This window comes from Botryllus schlosseri, chromosome 10 (assembly GCF_051294905.1).
Source record: "Botryllus schlosseri isolate E-star chromosome 10, Bs_hap1, whole genome shotgun sequence".
Classification (NCBI taxonomy): domain Eukaryota; kingdom Metazoa; phylum Chordata; class Ascidiacea; order Stolidobranchia; family Styelidae; genus Botryllus; species Botryllus schlosseri.
The window spans coordinates 18,715,143-18,735,879 of NC_137245.1; the positions used below are offsets into that span (position 1 = coordinate 18,715,143).

A 20,737-nucleotide genomic window follows, 5' to 3' on the forward strand; every position below is an offset into this window, starting at 1 on the left:
GATGAATCGTGTTTTCAATGGTGCAAGGAAAACGCTTCATTTGAGGGTACTGTCGATTCTGAAGCTGTTGCAATACAAGATGCATCACGTCCTCGGCGCACCGTGAGACCTCCTACTAAATATGGGTATGATGAATACGCTGATGTGGCGGATGGGTCATCTGATGTGGAGTTTGATACTGAACACACTGCATTTGCAGCTATTGGAATTTGTGAATGAAAAACCTGCTCATATTGCATCTGGTTCTGAACATTTTGTGTGTAATCAGCATAGGTCCTTGTATGTATTGAAACAGCTGCCAAGCTGTTCGAACATTGTGCTTGATCAGTACTTTGAGTCGATCGGGTTCAAACGCTGTTATTCTTACTCATGTTACATGTACTGATAAGAATCTGTTCATTGTTGATGATGTCATTTTGGCTTCGCTGTCTTATGATCAACTAACTGAAGTGAAGTATAACTTAGGCCCTGAATTTTGCATGGCGGGTATCGGTGAATCGCATTACTGCCGTGATGTTTGCTTTAAGCAAGACCACACTGAGAAGTGTATCTATTCGCATCAAAAACGATACATTTGCAATTTGATTGATAAATATGGTTAGTTTGATACCAAAATGTGTTTCCACTATCTGTGACACTTTCTGGAACTAGAAAGGGATAATGGCTCTCGTCATGCTTTAGCATTGGAATATCAATCAAGTGGGAGTGTTGTAATGTGAATGATTGATGATTAATTGCTATTATATAGTCTGGCTTTATTCCTTGTATTCTGCTGCTGTGTGAGGAACTCGCGTTCCTGCCTTGACAATAAACCGGCTCACACTTGGTAGTTGTGGCGTGTCTGCTGTTAGAATTCAACAAGTAGGCCTACCAACATTTAATTTTCATAAAAGTTAGGTAAAGCCCAGACGTCTCGTCGTCCTTCGCGCACAGTCGATATAGATAAGTGACATGATTTCACGAAAGTATCGGTGAATGTAGTTAAGGTAGCGGGTGGTGTATAGTTCCGTTCACACCGCATTTGTCGCCCATATGAAATCACTGTAAATTTGTCTCTCTTTATAACTACGGTTTCGCAATCTAGCAATTATCTAGATCTTACCGACAAGATAGCGTAATGGTGAAGCGTCAGGCTTCTTGATCGGTAGGTCGTGGGTTCGATCCCCGGTCTGGTCAGACCAAAGACCTGATTATTATTAGTAACACTGGTATCCACGACTTCCCTACTTGGCGCTCATGCATTTCTGGGATAGCATTGAGGGTTGGTGCAAGACTTGGAACCCCGTAAAAGGCTATATCTGTACCTTTGTCCAGCGGCATATGCACATCATGTAGCCTACTCATGGTATATGCACAATTGCACATGCGTAGATCGTGTGTATGAGTATCATGAGTCGGTGTATATGCCGCAAAAACATCAAGGACAAAAATATAAACTACGTCCTTTCATCGTATCTAGGGCTGGGCACAATGATTCGAGTACTCGAATCTGAATCGAGTGTTTATTTTAATGATTCGAGCCGAGTAGTAAAATACGATATTTTCGAGTACTGAAATTATATGCTCCTCGCCACGGAAAGTTAATTTATCAACCAGAATTATAGTTTCGATACTAATTTTCACTGTTGAAGCGGGTCGTAGCATAGCATACGAGACATATAGTACAAGCTACGAATGCTACTGGAAATAGCACATTTCCGAAGTCATGATCATCCCACACAAAACATTGTCATCAAGTGCAATGAAATCGGTATGGTCGAAAAAATACCAAAGTATCTTTAATGATATCCGTCCGATATCCGTTCTCCCATGCATCGGGGTTGTATTCGAAAAGTTGCTCCTCTCCCGCCTGTCCTCATTCCTCGCCAAAATGTCTATCAATTCCCCTCAACAATTTGGCTTCCGAAACAAACACCAAACCGCACATGCCCTCCTAACAGTGGCCGAGGATGTATTATGATATCTCAGAGAAGCGAAATGTGGGATGTAGCATTTTTCTCGATCTAAAAAAAGCGTTTGACTGCGTGGATCATAAAATTCCCATCTCGAAATTGGCGCGTTACGGACATCGGGGCCCACAACTTGAGCTCATGAAAAGTTACCTCACTGGACGCCAACAAATGGTTGCGATCTCAAACACCTTGTCCTCTCCTCACCTGGTGACCTGTGGTGTGCCCCAAGGCTCAGTACTTGGACCGGTCCTCTTCACCTTATATGTCAACGACATTTTTGAAACCTCCTCATTGAACACCACACTGTTCACCTCCTCTCTTCCGCATCTTCGACGGCAGAGCTGGATGCCCTGACTGGTGACCAAATGCCTAAAGTCCAGTCCATGAGTGGACGGCCCGGAACAACCTTTGCATAAACGCCTCGAAATCCCAATTGCTGACAGTAAATTCAAAAAATAGCCTAACCGTTAATATCGCTGGTCAGCCCGTTTCCAACACAGATAATGCCAAATATCTCGGAGTTTTACTGGACTCGAACATGTCCTGGAAGAGTCATATTCAGTCCCTAGAAACTAAATTATCACCGAAGTGCGGCCTGTTCTACAGCCTTGGGCGCTTCATGCCAGCATGGGTTCTTCTGATACTCTTTAAATCCTTAATCCAATCGAAGTTACATTATGGCATCCTCTGTTGGGGGGGCTGCCAGTAAAACTGCACTCAAGCCACTGCAGAAACTACAGCACAAAGTACTCCGAATCATAGCTAGGGCCCCAAAGGGTCCTGGCTGCCCATCCAATAAGTCGCTGCTGAAGAGATTCGGCGTCCTAAACATAGAAGATATGCGGAAACTAGAAATCGCCAAGTTTATGTATCAGTTTCACTGCGGTCGTTGCCCCGAATATTTCAATGACTTCTTTACCTCTGAATCAAAAGCGCACAAGTACAACACACGCGCGTCCACGTCGTCCAGGACCCTTATAATCCCAAGAAATATATTATCATGAAATCGCGCAAAGAAAAAGTTCAAGTTATCCGTCCGAAGAGACTCGATTTGCGAAATAATTGGTTGATCCTTCGAGCTTAGCCTCTCCGTTTGGGGTTGCAGCGTAAATTAACGCGGCAGTTGATTACAGTGATTTGAATACTGCATGCTGTCGCCACAAGCAACAAATCACAAGACCGCCGTTTGTATTTGCACGCTTGAGTGAGATCAGCTTGCAGAGTGGGTACATTATCTAGCTCGGCATCCTTCTGTAGATTCATAAGCTGCTGCACCTGCGTCCCGCGATGGATGCAAGCATGAGGATGTTAGCTGTTGCCTCGTTCTGCTTTCTACAATTGTCTTGTTATGCGTACCCATCAAGCAATAGATTTTTGACAGCGATTCACAGGAATTGTAAGTATAACTAATCGGGTCTGTAATACACCAGCTGATTCGTGTTCTTAAATTCCAATATTTTTGTTATTGCTACGATAGCGTTTGCAGCAAAGGATGGGGATACGATCTGTAGCAAAGAAAAGTGCGGGGATGGAAAGACATGCTGCCAAAGCGGAAGTGACATGTACGGGTGCTGTGATATGGATAATGTAAGAGAATATGATTTTAAATTTAACTTGGCAGTTGGCAGCATGTCTAGCTCAGTAAAGTGTAGTATATGCAAAGTTATGTGTCACCTACGTAAGTTCTTTGAACCACAAATATTTGCTAAAATTGTTAAATATATAATAAATCCTTATGTCTTTGATAATTCAACCACGTTTAATGAGATTCAATAAATAGCAGATGCCCTGTACTGAATTTGTGTCCGTGGCACGCCCAATCACTATCATTACATGTGATCACATAGTGTGGTCCGACAAGCTGACTAAAACAAAATTTCCACTAAAATCCATAGTCACCACCAAAGTCCATAAATGCCATAGTTGTCGGCTTGTCGCTAGTCTTTAGCTTATTGTTTTTGTAGTTATATTGGTATACTCGGTGGACTATCCTCATTTGAAAAGCACCACTTAATCCCTTCAAGCGTTGCCCAGTTGATCTCGAGTGAGGTGTGACAGATTTCATATACCGTGAAATAGAAGCCGCCATGCTTCTCGTCACGCCGCTAAGTCGTTTCTGACACTTGAGGGAAATTGCCATCGCCCGCAATTAATTGTTGTAAAAGTACGAAGATTTCACCCGAGCATAGGCTTGTAGATGGTTCAGTTATGACAATTTCTTGATGTCAGTGTTTCTAAGATAAGTATGAAGTTGTTTTTGTGGAAAAAAGCTGATGAAATACAACATAATAGTCAATATGGACGGCATGATGATGAATATATTTTTAATACTCTTATACGAGTTAACACCCTCACAGTAAATGAAATAATTTCCAATTGCTACGACATGCGCTTCCAAAATCGTGATGTTTTTTTTGTACAGGCTCCACCTAAGACTGGTATTCAGCCATTGTTAAAATGCAGGGTTGTCATGACTCGACTCGAGTCACGATTTTCTGATGACTCGACTTGACTCGAGTCATTTTCTCAAAATACGGAAATGACTTGACTCTAGCCAATCTGTGTATTGACTCAACTTGAACCAGTCAAATGACTCTAATCTCAGACAGCCAAGACCAACATTTCGTGGCAATTTTGAAGAATAGTAAAGTAACCACACTATTGGATTTCGTATATTGGTACTGGTACTTGAAAATGCTCCCGGAAACTGCTAAAAGTGAGGAAAATGAGTATATTATACATGCGAACCATTCGATATCACCAAACAGAGTTATAAAAAGTGGCCTTAACAAGACTTTAACTGGAAACTGAGCAGTCAACACAATGACTTGGACTTGGTCTCGAGTCATAATACCATGACTCGGACTCTACCCTCTGCTCGCTGACTTGGACTCGGACTTGACTCGGTAGTGAATTGAAAATAACTCGACTTGACTCGAGTCAATACTATGAAAGTAAGATTGACTTGTGACTCTGAGCCTTGTGACTTGGTTAACAACCCTGGTCATCGTGGTCATTCTCTTGACTTGGTTGAATGTTTCTGCAAAGATGTGCTTAGGCGTTTCCAATCCAGCAGGATAGTTTCTGACGTGAACGGCTACTGTGTGATGAAAAATCAAATAATTTTTTGTTTTGTTTTGTGATACCCTGGAGTCTGGAGACAAAAAATTACTTCTGGCATTGTAAATTTCTCTCTTTCTGTGAGCTATGGTATTTATAATGTATATGCAAGTCATGATTGGCATTGTTTGCAGTCATTGCAGGCAGATGCTTATGTTGCATTTGATTCATACCATGTGTGGTCTCATCATATACCGACAATGCATTGTGTCTAGAAACTAGATTCTGTGACTTGAGATATTGTGGGATGCAATGTAGGCTATAATTCAAGATCCATAGATTCCTGTCATGAATAACTTTTCTCGAAGTTTGGAAACCCAAAATACTGCCATGGCATTAATAAACCCGTAAATGGACAATTACGAAGCATGGATAGTTGGTTGGACATTACTGGTAAATCAGTTTGAAAACTGCATTATTACTATTAGAAAATCTGTTGCTATTAATATTGATATATTTTAGATATTTGCTGCGTAATCTGCTCATTGTATTGTTCTGTTATACTACATACTACATACTACAGTTAAGAATAATCTACATTATGTAAATGTATTGAATAAGTTAGAAATTGATCCGATACTTATGAGAAATGATGCCTATATATAATACACCATATGGCGTTTATGCTATACAGCATTTGTCATATTTCCTGCATATTGCTATGATCAAACAGGGCTTACCATATTTCTCATATAAGAATCTCAACCCCATGTAAATTATTAGATAACAATTTATAAACATTACTACCATTACACATCTTGCAAGAAGGCTTGTAAATAGTTTAATATGCATACAACACAATACTGCATCCATATATTGAAGCGTTTAATTGCGGTATGAATTGATTTCAGCATTAGCGTTACCGTCCTACAATCTACACACTACACTTTGTCTTTCTTTTATATTGAAATATCAATTGAATGGAACACTTGAGTTTGCGATAAAAAATGATCTCAGAAACATGTCTCTTTCTCGTAGGCTGTCTGTTGCGGTGATGGTGTCAGTTGCTGCCCGGCCGAAACTGTCTGCAATTTGAAAACCGGAACATGTGACCAGGAAATCACCTTTGCACAAATAACTGCAAGCAAAGGTTTGCGTGGATTACGGTTACGTGTGTCGTAATTGTTGATTCAGACGCGACGTTCAAACATGCATGTGTTGCAGAATGTCTGTGAAGTATTTGAAAATTCGTTTCCGTGTCAAGTTGGATGCATTATTTACCCGGTTTTATTCAATTAAAGGATGTCAAATCATGCAAATTGAAGATGGTTTACGATAATGAAATGAATCATTGAGCTGATAAGTGGCGAAAATGTGGTACAGTTTGTTTAAAGTCGGTTTCACTCTGCATTTTTTCACTAGTAGACTTGTTCACACTGTCCAGTAGTATGGTCAGATAGCTACGTTCTCCGACACTATGCACATCTCGTAACCCAGTTTGCGGTCGGTGGTTGCACAATGTACAATACTGAGGCAATCGTGATATTGACCAGTTGAATATCTCCTATCGCTGAAACACTTCATTTTTTTGTAAACTCAAAAGTATTGGTGCTTTTGTGACACTTTCCGGTACATGGACAAACTCAGTGTTGCTTTATTGAGTTTCCGTGATTTTGAGTAGAAGTGCACAAAGACTTTCATTATTTGACTGTTTTCTGTAAGGCATTTGAATTAATACCTCTGAACAACTTCCCTTGATTGAAAGATTTTATTAATTTGACGATGCACCTTTACAAATACCGGAATATTTTCCTTGTTAGTGCCCTATACTGGAGAGCACTCAAAAATCTGCATAGCACCTGGAAACAGTGTTTACGACTCGGATAGGTGGTGTTGGACTTGACAGTTTCAGTAAATCTCAACATCTCTCACCATGTAGATAAATAATTGTCAGCTTTGTGCCATCTCAAGTTCTTTTTCTTATCTTGGTAAGAGATCATGTAGGTGTATAACAATGCCCTCTGGGCTGAATTGGTGACTTGTTGACTGACTCGCTAACAATATAAAAAATACGAAGGAATATTTTAATAATTCTTCAAGTACGGTTTATCCAAACCGTGACAAGATTTTTCCCTATGAGTGAGAATAGATAGAGTTCCTCTCGCTGCTTTGAAATATGAGATGTGCAGTGACTAACTGACTGCTAAAGTTGACATCACTTCAAACGGGCAGCAATTTGTCGACATTGTATGCAACATGAAAATATTTGATTTGAGCTTAGGCCACAATCATTTTAAGCTATACTGTCAAAATGAACAAGTTGTAGATATGTTTTCACACAATTCAATGGAATCTCACTTTGAACACAAATTTATCCAAGTCTGCCATGTCAGTGTGTTTGAAATGTTGTTCCTGACTCCAACAAAATGTATAAAACTCACACGATCCAAGATGTTTGATGTCAGCACTGACAACTACATAGCTAAGCACATATTTTGTCTACTGTCCTGTTTCGTGATTGTATTCTATTATTGAGATTTTGATCAGATATGCCACGATGTCAGGGAGTATTGTGTGTTTTGTTATGGTACTTCTCATCGTAAACCCGGAAATGGTTAGCTTCATCATGCTCTACAATCATGACCTGAATTCCCAGAAGACGCAACTAAAAACACTGAGTAAAGATTTTGTTGCAAATATGCTGTCATATACTTTATGCTGACTTTGGACTCCTTTACACCTTGTTTATCAGATAGTCAGATAGTGTTATGGTGTATTTTTCCAAGCAACTCAGTTTAACCTTTGTTCACAGTTAGTATTCTCCTTTAACCGTTTACATGCAATAATAATAACATAATTCAGGCAATTTTTGCTTTGTCTTGAAAGTTGAATCATGATATCATACATTCAAGCCTTGTTCTATCTTGTTCTATCGTTTAATGATAAATTCAACGACTGTATTTAGACAAATGCACACTTATGTCGTGTATTACAGGTGCAGTTACTAAAGTAATCAATCACTCATTGATCTAAAAATTTCAAGATATTTCTAACAGAAATGTGGATGTGGCACTTTTGATTTATGATATGAGATTACCTAATCCTAGCCGGCCCTCATTCTGATGCCACATCACAAGTATTTGTTGTTTCAGAGGTCATAATAAATACTTAAAAGTTACAACATCAAAATATACTAGAAGAAAACATGAAATGAAGGGGCATCTGTCTGTAGGCAAAATCGATATGTGCCGCAGTCATTTCAACTGTAGTATTCATTAAGTAGAATCTACTTGTATTTGCCTCTCTTTATTTGATAGCACAGCACTACCCACCTTATACATAGAATTTCAACAAGCCATTCGGGGTATGGAACTTCAGAATTCAATGAACCAATAACTTTTTATTGTTAATTGATTTGATTTGGTAAAACTTTTGCGACTGACTCTCTTCAGCATTGAAATGTAAGAAATATTGTCTGTGTGGTATGGCGTAATAATAACGAAAACAAATACCTAGTAGATAGGATGATAACGTTTACTTCGGTCTTACTTTGACCACATTGCTGTGTAGGCCAATACTTTGATGAACTTATGGAATATTTCAATTTTCACCATGTAAATTGGATTAACAGAATATCTGTTCAGTTTCAGAAATAATCAGAGCAGTCGTCTGCCCGGGCGGTCAGAGTGAGTGCCCCACCGGCAGCACCTGCTGCCTACTAGGGACTGGTCAATATGGGTGCTGTCCCTTGGAAAATGCGGTTTGCTGCAGTGACAAGTTGCATTGCTGTCCTCACGGATACACATGCGACCCTACTGGCGGGAGCTGTTTGAAACAGAATTCGGTCGTACCTTGGTACGAAAAGGTTGCGGCCACAAGACGAGGTAAGTTGGGTAGTGTGCCGCAGCCGCATGGTTACAGAGAAGGTCGTTGTTGAATGGAGTCCAATCCCACAAACTGTGTTTTAATCCGAAATTTTGAATTTTGGCCTGATTTTTGCGCGAAAATAAAGGCGGATTAATCGTATTACTTCAGTAACATCAGTGGTAGCAGAAATATATTCATTTACTGTGAATTCTTTTTCATAGTACAAGCGTAACATAGAGCCGTGAAAAATTTGGTGGGTGTTTGCCCTGTTCGAGTGGTATGGCAAATGTATGCGGCCAGATACAAACTACCAGGCAGAATTCCGTCTCTGCTTGTTGGACCTTTGTGAATGTATGCTAAGTATATCGGTGATTTAGAATATCGTGTGCCTTATAACCATACTGATGGTCTCAGTATTGGTTGGCTCTTAATCAATTACCTGTAATCAATTATTCTCATTTCCTGCTTTCAAGGTAGAAACGAGTGCCTGCTATAATTCAACTTGCACATAATGATTTTCGTAATGGCTTTTTATCACAAAAGGACGTAAGGAAAGGACGTAGTATATTATTAATATATAGATTATTATAAAATATTGAAATTCACCGAAATGGACAGTGGAAGCTGGACGGTGTTTCATTTGAAACCTCCCTGAAATGGTGATGTTATACTGCGTCTTTGTTGCTCTTGCTCTTGGTATCCAACGAAACTTTGATGTCCATCTCAAAGACTTCCACTCTGAAATAAATTCTTTATAGGCTTCTAATTTTTCTCTATTCTCTATTTATTGCCTTCCAGGGTAGTAATGACTCGAGTCATTACTCGACTCGAGTCATTTTTTCAAATGGGTACTTTAGTCACTGTGCATATGCATGTGACTCGAGACTAGGACGGCCAAGGCAGACATTTCATTGTAACTACAAAGAATGGTAACGTTACCACATTGTTGGTATTTCGCCTGTTAGTCTTGATACTTGGAAAATAGGGCCAGAAACTGATAGGACTGAGGAAAATTACGATATTATGAATACAATCCATTCTATATCACTGGAGCCGATTTGAAAATAGTTGGTTGAACCGGATTGAACTCAAAACTGAACAGTAAACACAATTACTTGGTCTCGGACTCGAGTCACAACACTATGACTCGGACTTGACCCTCTACTCACTGACTTGACTCGGTGATGAATTGGAAATGACTCGACTAGACTCGAGTCAAAACTATAAAAATGAGATTGACTCATGATTCAAAACCTTGTGACTTGATTACAACCCTGTTGCCTTCATAACTATGAAGTAGGGTCCATAATGTTCCATTTCAAGAGAACACAGTACCGAAATTGAGGCCTTTGTAGCCATGTAGGCAATGATATACCGTGACAATGCATGAATCTTTCCTATAACGCATCCCACAGATGCTAATATTTTCAGCAGTCGACAGCGTTATATGCCCCGGTGGACAATCTTACTGCCCTGACGGTACCACATGTTGCATTCAATCATCTGGTCAATATGGATGTTGTCCACTACCGAATGCGGTATGTTGCAGTGACAAAACGCACTGTTGTCCATCCGGATACACTTGCAATACAGGAGCTGGTACATGCGTAAGAGCTGGCTCAGAGATTCAAGCTATGACCGGGCTGACAACATCAAGTAAATATATTGCCAAATTGAGCTAATATCATAGCGACGTCACCACGTACGAAAATTCCGAATTCTCCTTCTAAGCCTATCAAATTCGCCATGGCGGTTAACATACTGCATCTGCCAGTGCAGGCATTTATTGCTGCTGATAAAAAGGATGTAGGCCTATAGAAATTATGTGAGGTTGTATTCTGCGAATTAATACCTCATTTTCAGAGTCCAATATCGTTTTCTGTCCCAATCGACTGTGCCAGTATTGTTTCTTGTGGTTGAGATGACTAACTGAATTCTTATTTTCAGAAGTCAATGCCGTTATTTGTCCCGATGGACGGAGTCAATGTCCCGATGGCACTACATGCTGCTCACTCGGATCTGGTCAGTACGGTTGCTGTCCTTTGCCAAAAGCAGTATGTTGTAGTGACCACAGTCACTGCTGTCCGGAAGGATACAAATGCGATACCGCTGGTGGTACTTGCACAAAGGGAGATTCGGTAATGTCTTGGTACGAAAAGATTGTGGCCAAACGTAAGTATATATCTACCCTCCGATTATGCCTAATCAGATGATAAATGTTGTTGATTTTTAGAGATGTGTAATGTATGGTTGAAATTAGACGTCATAAGTAGGGCGATTTTTTTTTACCTAAAAAACGGAAGATTTTGACCTCACGTAATGTTAAAATTGTACTACTTATCTTCATTTCTGGTTGGAACTGTCTGTCCTTACGAAGTAGTTTGGCCTGAAAACACGTTTTTGGCTCAAAAACTGAGAAATTTTTACATAAAAAAAAATGAGTATTTTAACGAAATCTGACCCTATGAAGAATTCCAGTAGTTACATCAAGTATTATGGTAGAAATATTTAAAATCTGTTGTAGTACAACTAAAGATACTTTCCTAGTTCCTACACTCTCAGGTAGAAAGTGTCTGTCCTTAGGCCTACGGGTAGCTTGCCAAGAATGGAGAAAGAACGTTCGACAGCAGCAATTGTTGGCTGACAACACTGAAGTTGTGCGTACACTGCTGGTGACACACCGTGTTGCTTCATTCCAAATATGCTATCTACATCACTATTTTTCATCATGCGCTTCTTGATATAAGAACCATGCAATGCCCAAGCAGTCTTGCTTCAGGTAGCATCGCGGTACGTTTACCATAACACCATGTCAACCTATTTGTTTCATTTGACCGTTTATGATTCACAAGGAGCAGACAATGGGCCGTCTTCAACGGTAGGCCTATAAAGTAGGCTACAAGCTGTAAAATATCAAATGATAAGTTCACTGACTTTGTAAAGTCTACGATACAAACGAAATGCTGAGGTCAAAAAATTTTGACTCTTTAACAATTTTGACCTAACGCTACAAGTTTGACAAAATTTTGACAAATTTTGACATGTCAAAAAAAATCGCCCTAGTCATAAGTATTTAAGTTGCTAGGGGGGGGGGGGGGGGTGACCTTTTTGTCATAAACTGTGCCGTGCGACTTCAGCAGTCAACATATTTTGTGTGACAATCTGGCGACTTGCCAAGTAAATCATTGCACCTTGTTGTATTGTTGCGATGGTGAGTACCGAGTAGGGTCAAAAGTCGGCATATGTGGTTCACAGTGTGAAATATTATTGAACAATGAACAGAATATTCATGAAAAAATTTCATCACAACACTTTTCAAAAACTTGTATATCAATGCAATAGTTTTTTCGTTTCAACACCTTAGTATAAAGAAAACAAATTTCGGTGCGAATAGAGTAGCCAAAACATACTCATTCTTGTATGACCTTGTCACAAAGTATACGGTTCGTCATTTGATAAAACAAGATCTGCTTATAATTTTTTGTAGTCACTATTTATTGCCATCTTACATTTGAAGTAAAGTTAATAATGTTAAATGTAATGTGAACAAGGGGTCCCCTATTGAGATTTTTGCAGCCATGCAGCAAATAAATATGGTAACTATAAGCTATAACCATGCATGAACTAATATATCACATTCACCAAATGTTAATATTTTCAGCGGTCGACAGCGTTATATGCCCCGGTGGACAATCTTACTGCCCTGACGGTACCACATGTTGCATTCAATCATCTGGTGAATATGGATGTTGTCCACTACCGAACGCGGTGTGTTGCAGTGACAAAACACACTGTTGCCCATCGGGATATACTTGTAATACAGGAGCGGGTACATGCGTGAAAGCTAGTTCAGATATTCAAGCTATGACCGGACTGGCAATATCAAGTAAATATAAGCTATTGCCTAGTTCAGTGCTTTTCAACCTTTTTGTGCTCCGTTCGCACTTTTTTGGTAAAATAAATTTCATTCGCACAAACTAATCGAAAATTGTTATACAATAAGTAGATGAAGATAGGCCTACTTAACAACATTTTGTTCAGATGTGCAACAAATTGGCTACTATGTAGCTTAAGCTATCAAGTGTCTCAATAAAAAGGCAACATTTTTCGCTCGTTTTGCTTCCAATTATTTCACTAAAACCCATCTCGGCCAAACAATGTTGTTTGGAATTTGTACAAAAACGTCTACTGGTGCTTGGATAGCCAGGTCTTAAAATCTGTTCTGCACTCCTATCCAAAATACAGCGTATTTTCCGCGAGTGAAAAATTCTTGCTGGTAGAAATCGTATTTGAGAGTTGACTGACACAAAGGTCCCGCGCCGAGGCTCCAGTTTGTCGAAAGGATGAAAAACCCAAATGATTGTGTTGTGGCTTTTGCTTTATTTCTTTGGAACATAAGGTGCAAAACGATCAGGAAGAGTAGACACATTAGAGCTCGCTACCAGATGATACGTTGCTCCAACTTCTGTCTCGCAAGTTTATGAGAAGAGAAAATAAACTCACGATACTGTGTGTTCTACTCTTTAGCTGAATCTAACTTGGGAATTCATGACAGTTTAATAACGGTAAAGCATCTTTTAGACTACCACCAAAATCTGAGTTATTGTGACATCTCGCGACCCGAGCCTCACCCATGAAAGGGAATTTATTTTTAATATTACAGTTGTATACTACGATTTTACGGGCATGTATGACATACAGAACGCGCACACCACAATTCTACCCAACACAGCTCTACAAAACATGTCTGACGCACGCGATTTCAAACTAGGGCGAATTAAATTCCTTTACGTATCGCAGTTGTTGTACTACTGTCTACTCAGATTGCAAGAACGGGACTATTGCGTGCAGACAACGGAGCATGTCCAATTGTCCAATCTATCTCGAAAGGTTTGGCCATCCAGCATCGGTAATTTTTAGACCGAGGTTTTGTCGCCGTTTATGTTTTTGGCACCGTATTTTATCCGCGGTTTGTTCGCCAAAACTTTACGTCTCCATGTGCCCAGACGCAGAAGGGGTTGACCTCGAAATGAATGAGTCTCATAGGCCTGAACTCGCTCGTTGCACACCCCTACACTAGTTCATACCAACGCCCTTCGACCATGATTTCCAGAAAAAAACAGTCGGACAAATCTTATCATGAATTGTCATGATGAAGCCACATTTAATGCGTTTCTCGCTTATTGGCCACAGTACTCAACGCAGTGATCTTGGATATGTAAAAACGATCGCAGGATTTTTTGCAATAAATTCAATAAATATTACATACACATTAACAGATAGCTCTGGCACCGTGTCGACCCAAAATTTTATCTTTTGCGGTCCATACTTTAATAAACCTTGAAGGGGTAAAAATTTGCGTTACAGTAACTTGCAAATGTGAGTCTATTTACTACTATTCTCGTGCCTCGCGCAAATCGAACAGTTATTACGAAAATGTGATGATTGTTTAGCGAAAGAAAGCAGAAAGTCAATTTGACGTCATTTTTCCAGCCTGTCGCAGGCTCAAACTGGCTGATATACTGTATGTCTGCCACTATAGAGATTGTAGGGATCTCTATACTGCCACTACACCAGCTTCAGACCAGGCTTTTGGTTACGCAATAATTAGAGTCCGGGAATATTAAGTCACTACGGCTTGTGAGAGCTATGAGATGAGTGGTGCGTCGCATTAAGTTTTTACAATTGCGTCGCAACTACAAAAGTTACACTGATCTTAAATTTTCTATTAGGTTTATTTGAATTATTCCACGTCAGAAAAGTTAACAATTAATCACGATTTTCATTCGCACTTGATCCGGATTTTCATTCGCACCATTCGCACTACCTTCGTCATTCGCACTTGATCCGGATTTTCATTCGCACTATTCGCACCACCTTCGTCATTCGCACTGCAATTTTTCTCATTCGCACCAGTGCGAACCGTCACACAGGTTGAAAAGCACTGGCCTAGTTGAACTGATGTCATAGAACCGCCTATAACAGAGGTCGCCAACTCAAAATGGGTCGCGGCCTCGAGGCCACATTTCAAATTTTGTAGCTTTCAAATAAGATCAACTTTTTAAATTTGAGCCCCTGAGTCGCCAGTTACAAGATTAGCAATTATATTACTTTTAGATTGACCAGCAGTAAATTTGTTTGGGGAAGCAAGTATGACGGCGGGAGTTGCGTATCTATCCGTGGGTTACTTATCTATAGTGCAACGCTTTGCTCAACAGCATGGCCAACGGTCACACTTACCACAAAAGAAGTAATCTTTCATTAAGGATATACAAATACAACAAAAATATTATGAGCATTACTTTAATTTTATTTTTATCTATTAGCTGCGCACGATACCTGGCAATGCTTTTCAGCGACTAAAGAATCGATATTGGGGCTGACAAGACAAGGTGCTAGCTGAAAGACTATCTCCTCCGTAAAGCTTGATCTTGTGGGGATGCCCTAAGCCGTTATCTAAGCGGCTCAGTCTTGGCAGTGTCTGGGCTATTGCACATCAAGGCAATAATGCCTAAAGTGTGCATTCCATTCATATCAGCTGACTCTCCCTCGATAGAATGCTGTTTCCATCTCCAAAGCCGGTTCAGCTAGTGAGGAATAGTGAGTGATGTTGGGCACGAGAGAATAGCTTAATTTTAAAAAATAATCGAGACTTAAATCAATCACAATCTTCCACAATCTAAATCAGATCACGGGTGGCAAAATATGACCTTGCAGGCCGCTTGTTGGTTACCCCTGGTTTACTTGTACGAACAGTCTAAATTCTTCTTATAATCCTCTCAAAATGGTCACAAACCTCTCAAATTAGTCACCACAGCTAACGTTCCTTGTCTTTGGGTGTAAACATTTATTGCTGCTGATAAGATGATGTATAGATGCAATGTTGTTACAGTTTACTAATACACCATACGTTGACGTTGAAAATATCGAATTAATGTCTCATTTTTAGAGGCCAATGCAGTTATCTGTCCTGATGGACGGAGTCAATGTCCAGATGGCACTACATGCTGCTTACTCGGATCTGGTCAGTACGGTTGCTGTCCGTTGCCCAAAGCAGTATGTTGTAGTGACCACAGTCACTGCTGTCCCGAAGGATACAAATGCGATACCGCTGGTGGTACTTGCACAAAGGGAGATTCTGTGATGTCATGGTTTGAAAAGACTGTAGCTACAAGTGAGTATCTACTCTCTGATTATGGGCATGAACAGATGATTATATTGCCTTTCATTTTTTAGATATGTGAAATGTATAGTAGAAACTATACGTCATAAGTATGTCAGTTAGTGAGAGCTTTTTCTGTCATGCTGCGTATTCAACATATTTTGTGTGACAATCTGGTGACTTACCGAGTCAAATATTACATTTACTGGTGGTTTTGATGCCAAATAGATGAGCGCATTAGCAGGCTGATGTTGTTCACGGCAAAAAGGTGTTATTGAGCAGCCTTCATGTCACTGAGCCGTTATAATCTCCATTGTGTGATCCACCATAAATCCTATATTTGAGGGGCTTCAATTTCATAACGAGCTCACCCGACTTGCGTCACCTTGCTGCACTGAGGAATCGAATTGGTCCATGATACAGCGTCAATGTTTTAATGTATTCGTCCATTGAGATAGAGATAGCTAATTACGTTTAGACATATAATTCAGATGTACGTTAACAAGACAATTATCATTTGATGCCAAGTCAGATGAATTATTTATGTAAGGCATAAAAAAACTATGATTTCTGCTCTGGTGTGTGGCTTCTATTCAATGTTGATCATATACTGAATTTTCATTTTCAGAGGCCAGTACAGTTATTTGTCCCGATGGTCGAAGTCAATGTCCAGATGGCACTACATGCTGCACACTTGGATCTGGTCAGTACGGTTGCTGTCCGTTGCCCAAAGCCGTATGTTGTAGTGACGACACTCACTGCTGTCCAGAAGGATATAAATGTGACACCGCTGGTGGCACTTGTACAAAAGGAGATTCTGTAATGTCTTGGTTTGCGAAGACTGTGGCAACAAGTAAGTAGTATGTATATACTCACCGATTACAAACCTAACCCGATGATTGCTGTCGTTGATTTTGTAGAGATGTGTAATGTATGGTAGGAATTGCCTGTCAGAAGTATATGAGTACATGTGGCCCTCTTGTCACATGCTGCGTTTGTGGGCCATTGTAATCATTATGTATTCTGTGACAATCAGTAAAACATTGTCATATTGTTGCGATATTGGGTTTGTTCATTGAGTAACATTCATGTTGAAATTTCATAAAAACACATTCAAAAACTGGTGTATCGATGAACTAATCGTTCCATGTCAACATGTAAAGACCACAAACATAGCTATGGACAGGCTACTTAAAAATATGTATGACTTTAAACAAAGTCCACATTTAAGGGATATCATAGTGTATTCTCTATTTATTGCCGTCATGCCTTTGAAGTAGGGTTTATAATATTAAGTTTGTACGGAACACGGAACCCCTATTGAGACCTTCGGAGCCATGCAGGAATTGAAATGTTGTGACAATACATGAATGTTTCATATAACACATTCACCAAATGTTTGTATTTTCAGCGGTCGACAACGTTGTATGCCCCGGTGGACAATCTTACTGCCCGGACGGTAACACATGTTGCATTCAATCATCTGGTCAATATGGATGCTGTCCACTACCGAATGCGGTATGTTGCAGTGACAGAACACACTGTTGCCCGTCGGGATATACTTGCAATACAGGAGCTGGTACATGCGTGAAAGCTAGTTCGGAGGTTCAAGCTATGACCGGACTGACAATATCAGGTACATAGATTTGTTAATTGCGCTAATATCATAGCGACCTATGAGCATTCGGAATTCTACTAAGCCGCTTAAAATAGTCGCAGCAGCTAACATTCCGTGTCTATAAGTGTAGACATTTATTGCTGCTGACAAAGTGGTGTATAATAGGGTGGAGTGAAAAAAAGAAAAATTTGAAATTCAAAAAGTGCCTTTGATATTTGGTCCCAAATCTCAAATGAATTACTTCCATCATAATTTCAGGTTCTTGCGCCCTCTAGTGGCCGTGCAATTTCACCGAACGAGCCAAAAATAGCTAATTTTGCCATATCTGGATAACCGCTTATGCTAGAAAGCTGATATTGGGCTTAAAATCTGCGGAAGCAGCATGTTTCTATCTCACTTCAATAGAACTTTGTCTTGAAAATGTACAGAAAAAAAGTTACAAGCCAATTATTGATTTTTAGACCGCCATTAAAATGTTGGTTGATTTTACCTAGTTTGCAATGCCAATTTGCATGTTACAATTTGTTACATTGCTGCTTTAACAGCAAAATCTTGTTTGGTGGACCAATGAGTTGATTTTTATACCAACCTGGCATAATTTTGATCAGTAGAGAGAATGATTAAACTTTCATCATATTACATGATATGATGATTTATGATATGAAGTTGGTGAAAAGGGTATCTTCCTGTTCAACTCTACAACAAACGATAGGCCAAAATTAAAAAAGTGCATCAGTTGCAGTAAATCAGCTATATAATTTATATATTCATGTATGCTTTGTTGAAAATGATGATTTTCATATCACTTAAGACATTGTTAAACTGTTTTATATATTATACATATTGTTCAAGCTGATGTACTCATCTTTGGAGTATTCTGGAACTTTCATAGTCAACCTCAAGTCTCCAAGTAGAAGTGATGATAACTCAGTTTGAAAGTGTTCTGGTTTCTGGTGTATCTTGGAGTTGATCTTAAAATACTCTGGTATATTGATGTTAAAACTGACTCCTCCATGTGTAGTATCATAGGCCGCTGCCTGTATGAAAAGGTCTCTTTAATATACTTTGCTATGTGTGTGAATTGAACTGATATTGTCTAGTATAAGTACAGATTCAGAATTTCATCATGTTCGACTTATAGCAGATTGGGGATTATGTACAAGTAATAACAAGAAAAAGATCCAAATCTGCTGTTGCTTGCAAGAAGTTGCACTGTAGAGAAACTTTTCGAAGTGTTGATGGTTTTCCTTCTGGAATACTCCCAACTAAAGGACAAGTGAATGAGGGTATGCTCAACTTTGATCACTTTAGTTGTGATCGAACAACTGTCTTCAACTGTCTTCAGTTGGGAGATTCCAGAAGGAAAACCATCAACACTTTGAAAAGTTTCTCCACAATGCAACTTCTTGCAAGCAACAACAGACTTGGATCTTTTTCCTGATAACAATATGTCAATTACTTGTAGTACTTGTACATATGATAAACCACAATCCGCTATAAGTAGAACATGATGAAATTCTGAATCTGTACTTATACTAGACAATATCAGTTCAATTCACACACATAGCAAAGTATATTACAGAGACCTTTTCATACAGGCAGCGGCCTATGATACTACACATGGAGGAGTCAGTTTTAACATCAATATACCAGAGTATTTTAAGACCAACTCCAAGATACACCAGAAACCAGAACACTTTCAAACTGAGTTATCATCACTTCTACTGGGAGACTTGAGGTTGACTATGAAAGTTCCAGAATACTCCAAAGATGAGTACATCAGCTTGAACAATATGTATAATATATAAAACAGTTTAACAATGTCTCAAGTGATATGAAAATCATCATTTTCAACAAAGCATACATGAATATATAAATTATATAGCTGATATACTGCAACTGATTCACTTTTTTAATCTTGGCCTATCGTTTGTTGTAGAGTTGAACAGGAAGATACCCTTTTCACCAACTTCATATCATAAATCATCATATCATGTGATATGATGAAAGTTTAATCATTCTCTCTACTGATCAAAATTATGCTAGGTTGGTATAAAAATCAACTCATTGGTCCACCAAACAAGATTTTGCTGTTAAAGCAGCAATGTAACAAATTGTAACATGCAAATTGGCATTGCAAACTAGGTAAAATCAACCAACATTTTAATGGCGGTCTAAAAATCAATAATTGGCTTGTAACTTTTTTTCTGTACATTTTCAAGACAAAGTTCTATTGAAGTGAGATAGAAACATGCTGCTTCCGCAGATTTTAAGCCCAATATCAGCTTTCTAGCATAAGCGGTTATCCAGATATGGCAAAATTAGCTATTTTTGGCTCGTTCGGTGAAATTGCACGGCCACTAGAGGGCGCAAGAACCTGAAATTATGATAGAAGTAATTCATTTAAGATTTGGGACCAAATATCAAATGCACTTTTTGAATTTCAAATTTTTCTTTTTTTCACTCCACCCTAGTGTATAAATGCAATGTTGTTATGCTTGACTTCTATTCGATACGGGGAAGTTGAAATTATTGAACCATTGTCTCATTTTCAGGGGTCCATGTTGTTATCTGTCCCGATGGTCGAAGTCAATGTCCAGATGGCACTACATGCTGCTCACTCGGATCTGGTCAGTACGGTTGCTGTCCGTTGCCTAAAGCCGTATGTTGCAGTGACCACAGTCACTGCTGTCCAGAAGGATACAAATGTGATACCGCTGGTGGTACTTGCACAAAGGGAGATTCCGTGATGTTGTGGTTCGAAAAGACGGAAGCAACAAGTAAGCATAGCATATGCAATATTTCATGCCCCAAATGCTAGCACTATATTATGTTGAATAATGTAAAATGTTAGTAACCTGAAAAAATGTTTGAAAGGTGTCAGAGGCACTGGTATTTCTTTTTCGTTTCTGTTTACAATCGGCTACAGAATGTACATTTTGACTAGGGGGATTTTTATTACCAAAAAAACGAAAGATTTTGACCTTAAAAATCAAATTTTGACGGATTTTTACCTTGAAAAATTTTATTTTGACAAAATTTTCTAGTCGTGGGTTAGCACATAAAGTTAGAATTGTA

The 20,737-nt window shown here is 39.2% G+C and overlaps 1 protein-coding gene across 32 annotated transcripts in view; it reads left to right on the forward strand.

Annotated features, from left to right (window-relative positions):
• The first annotated feature begins 3,174 nt into the window (after window positions 1-3,174).
• LOC145448606 (uncharacterized) overlaps window positions 3,175-20,737 on the forward strand; it is a 32,805-nt gene continuing 15,242 nt past the window's right edge. For 7 of the 32 annotated variants that reach the window (XM_080327030.1, XM_080327040.1, XM_080327033.1 and 4 more), the window contains exons 1-11: window positions 3,177-3,348; window positions 3,430-3,539; window positions 6,051-6,162; window positions 8,657-8,896; window positions 10,311-10,535; window positions 10,827-11,051; window positions 12,541-12,765; window positions 15,829-16,053; window positions 16,670-16,894; window positions 17,453-17,677; window positions 20,215-20,439. In XM_080327030.1, coding sequence (XP_080183156.1) covers window positions 3,240-3,348; window positions 3,430-3,539; window positions 6,051-6,162; window positions 8,657-8,896; window positions 10,311-10,535; window positions 10,827-11,051; window positions 12,541-12,765; window positions 15,829-16,053; window positions 16,670-16,894; window positions 17,453-17,677; window positions 20,215-20,439 — 2,146 coding nt within the window. In that variant the 5' untranslated portion in view covers window positions 3,177-3,239. Of the gene's footprint in view, window positions 3,349-3,429; window positions 3,540-6,050; window positions 6,163-8,656; window positions 8,897-10,310; window positions 10,536-10,826; window positions 11,052-12,540; window positions 12,766-15,828; window positions 16,054-16,669; window positions 16,895-17,452; window positions 17,678-20,214; window positions 20,440-20,737 lie in introns of all 32 variants that reach the window. The other 25 variants (XM_080327021.1, XM_080327029.1, XM_080327039.1 and 22 more) reach the window with 16 other exon arrangements.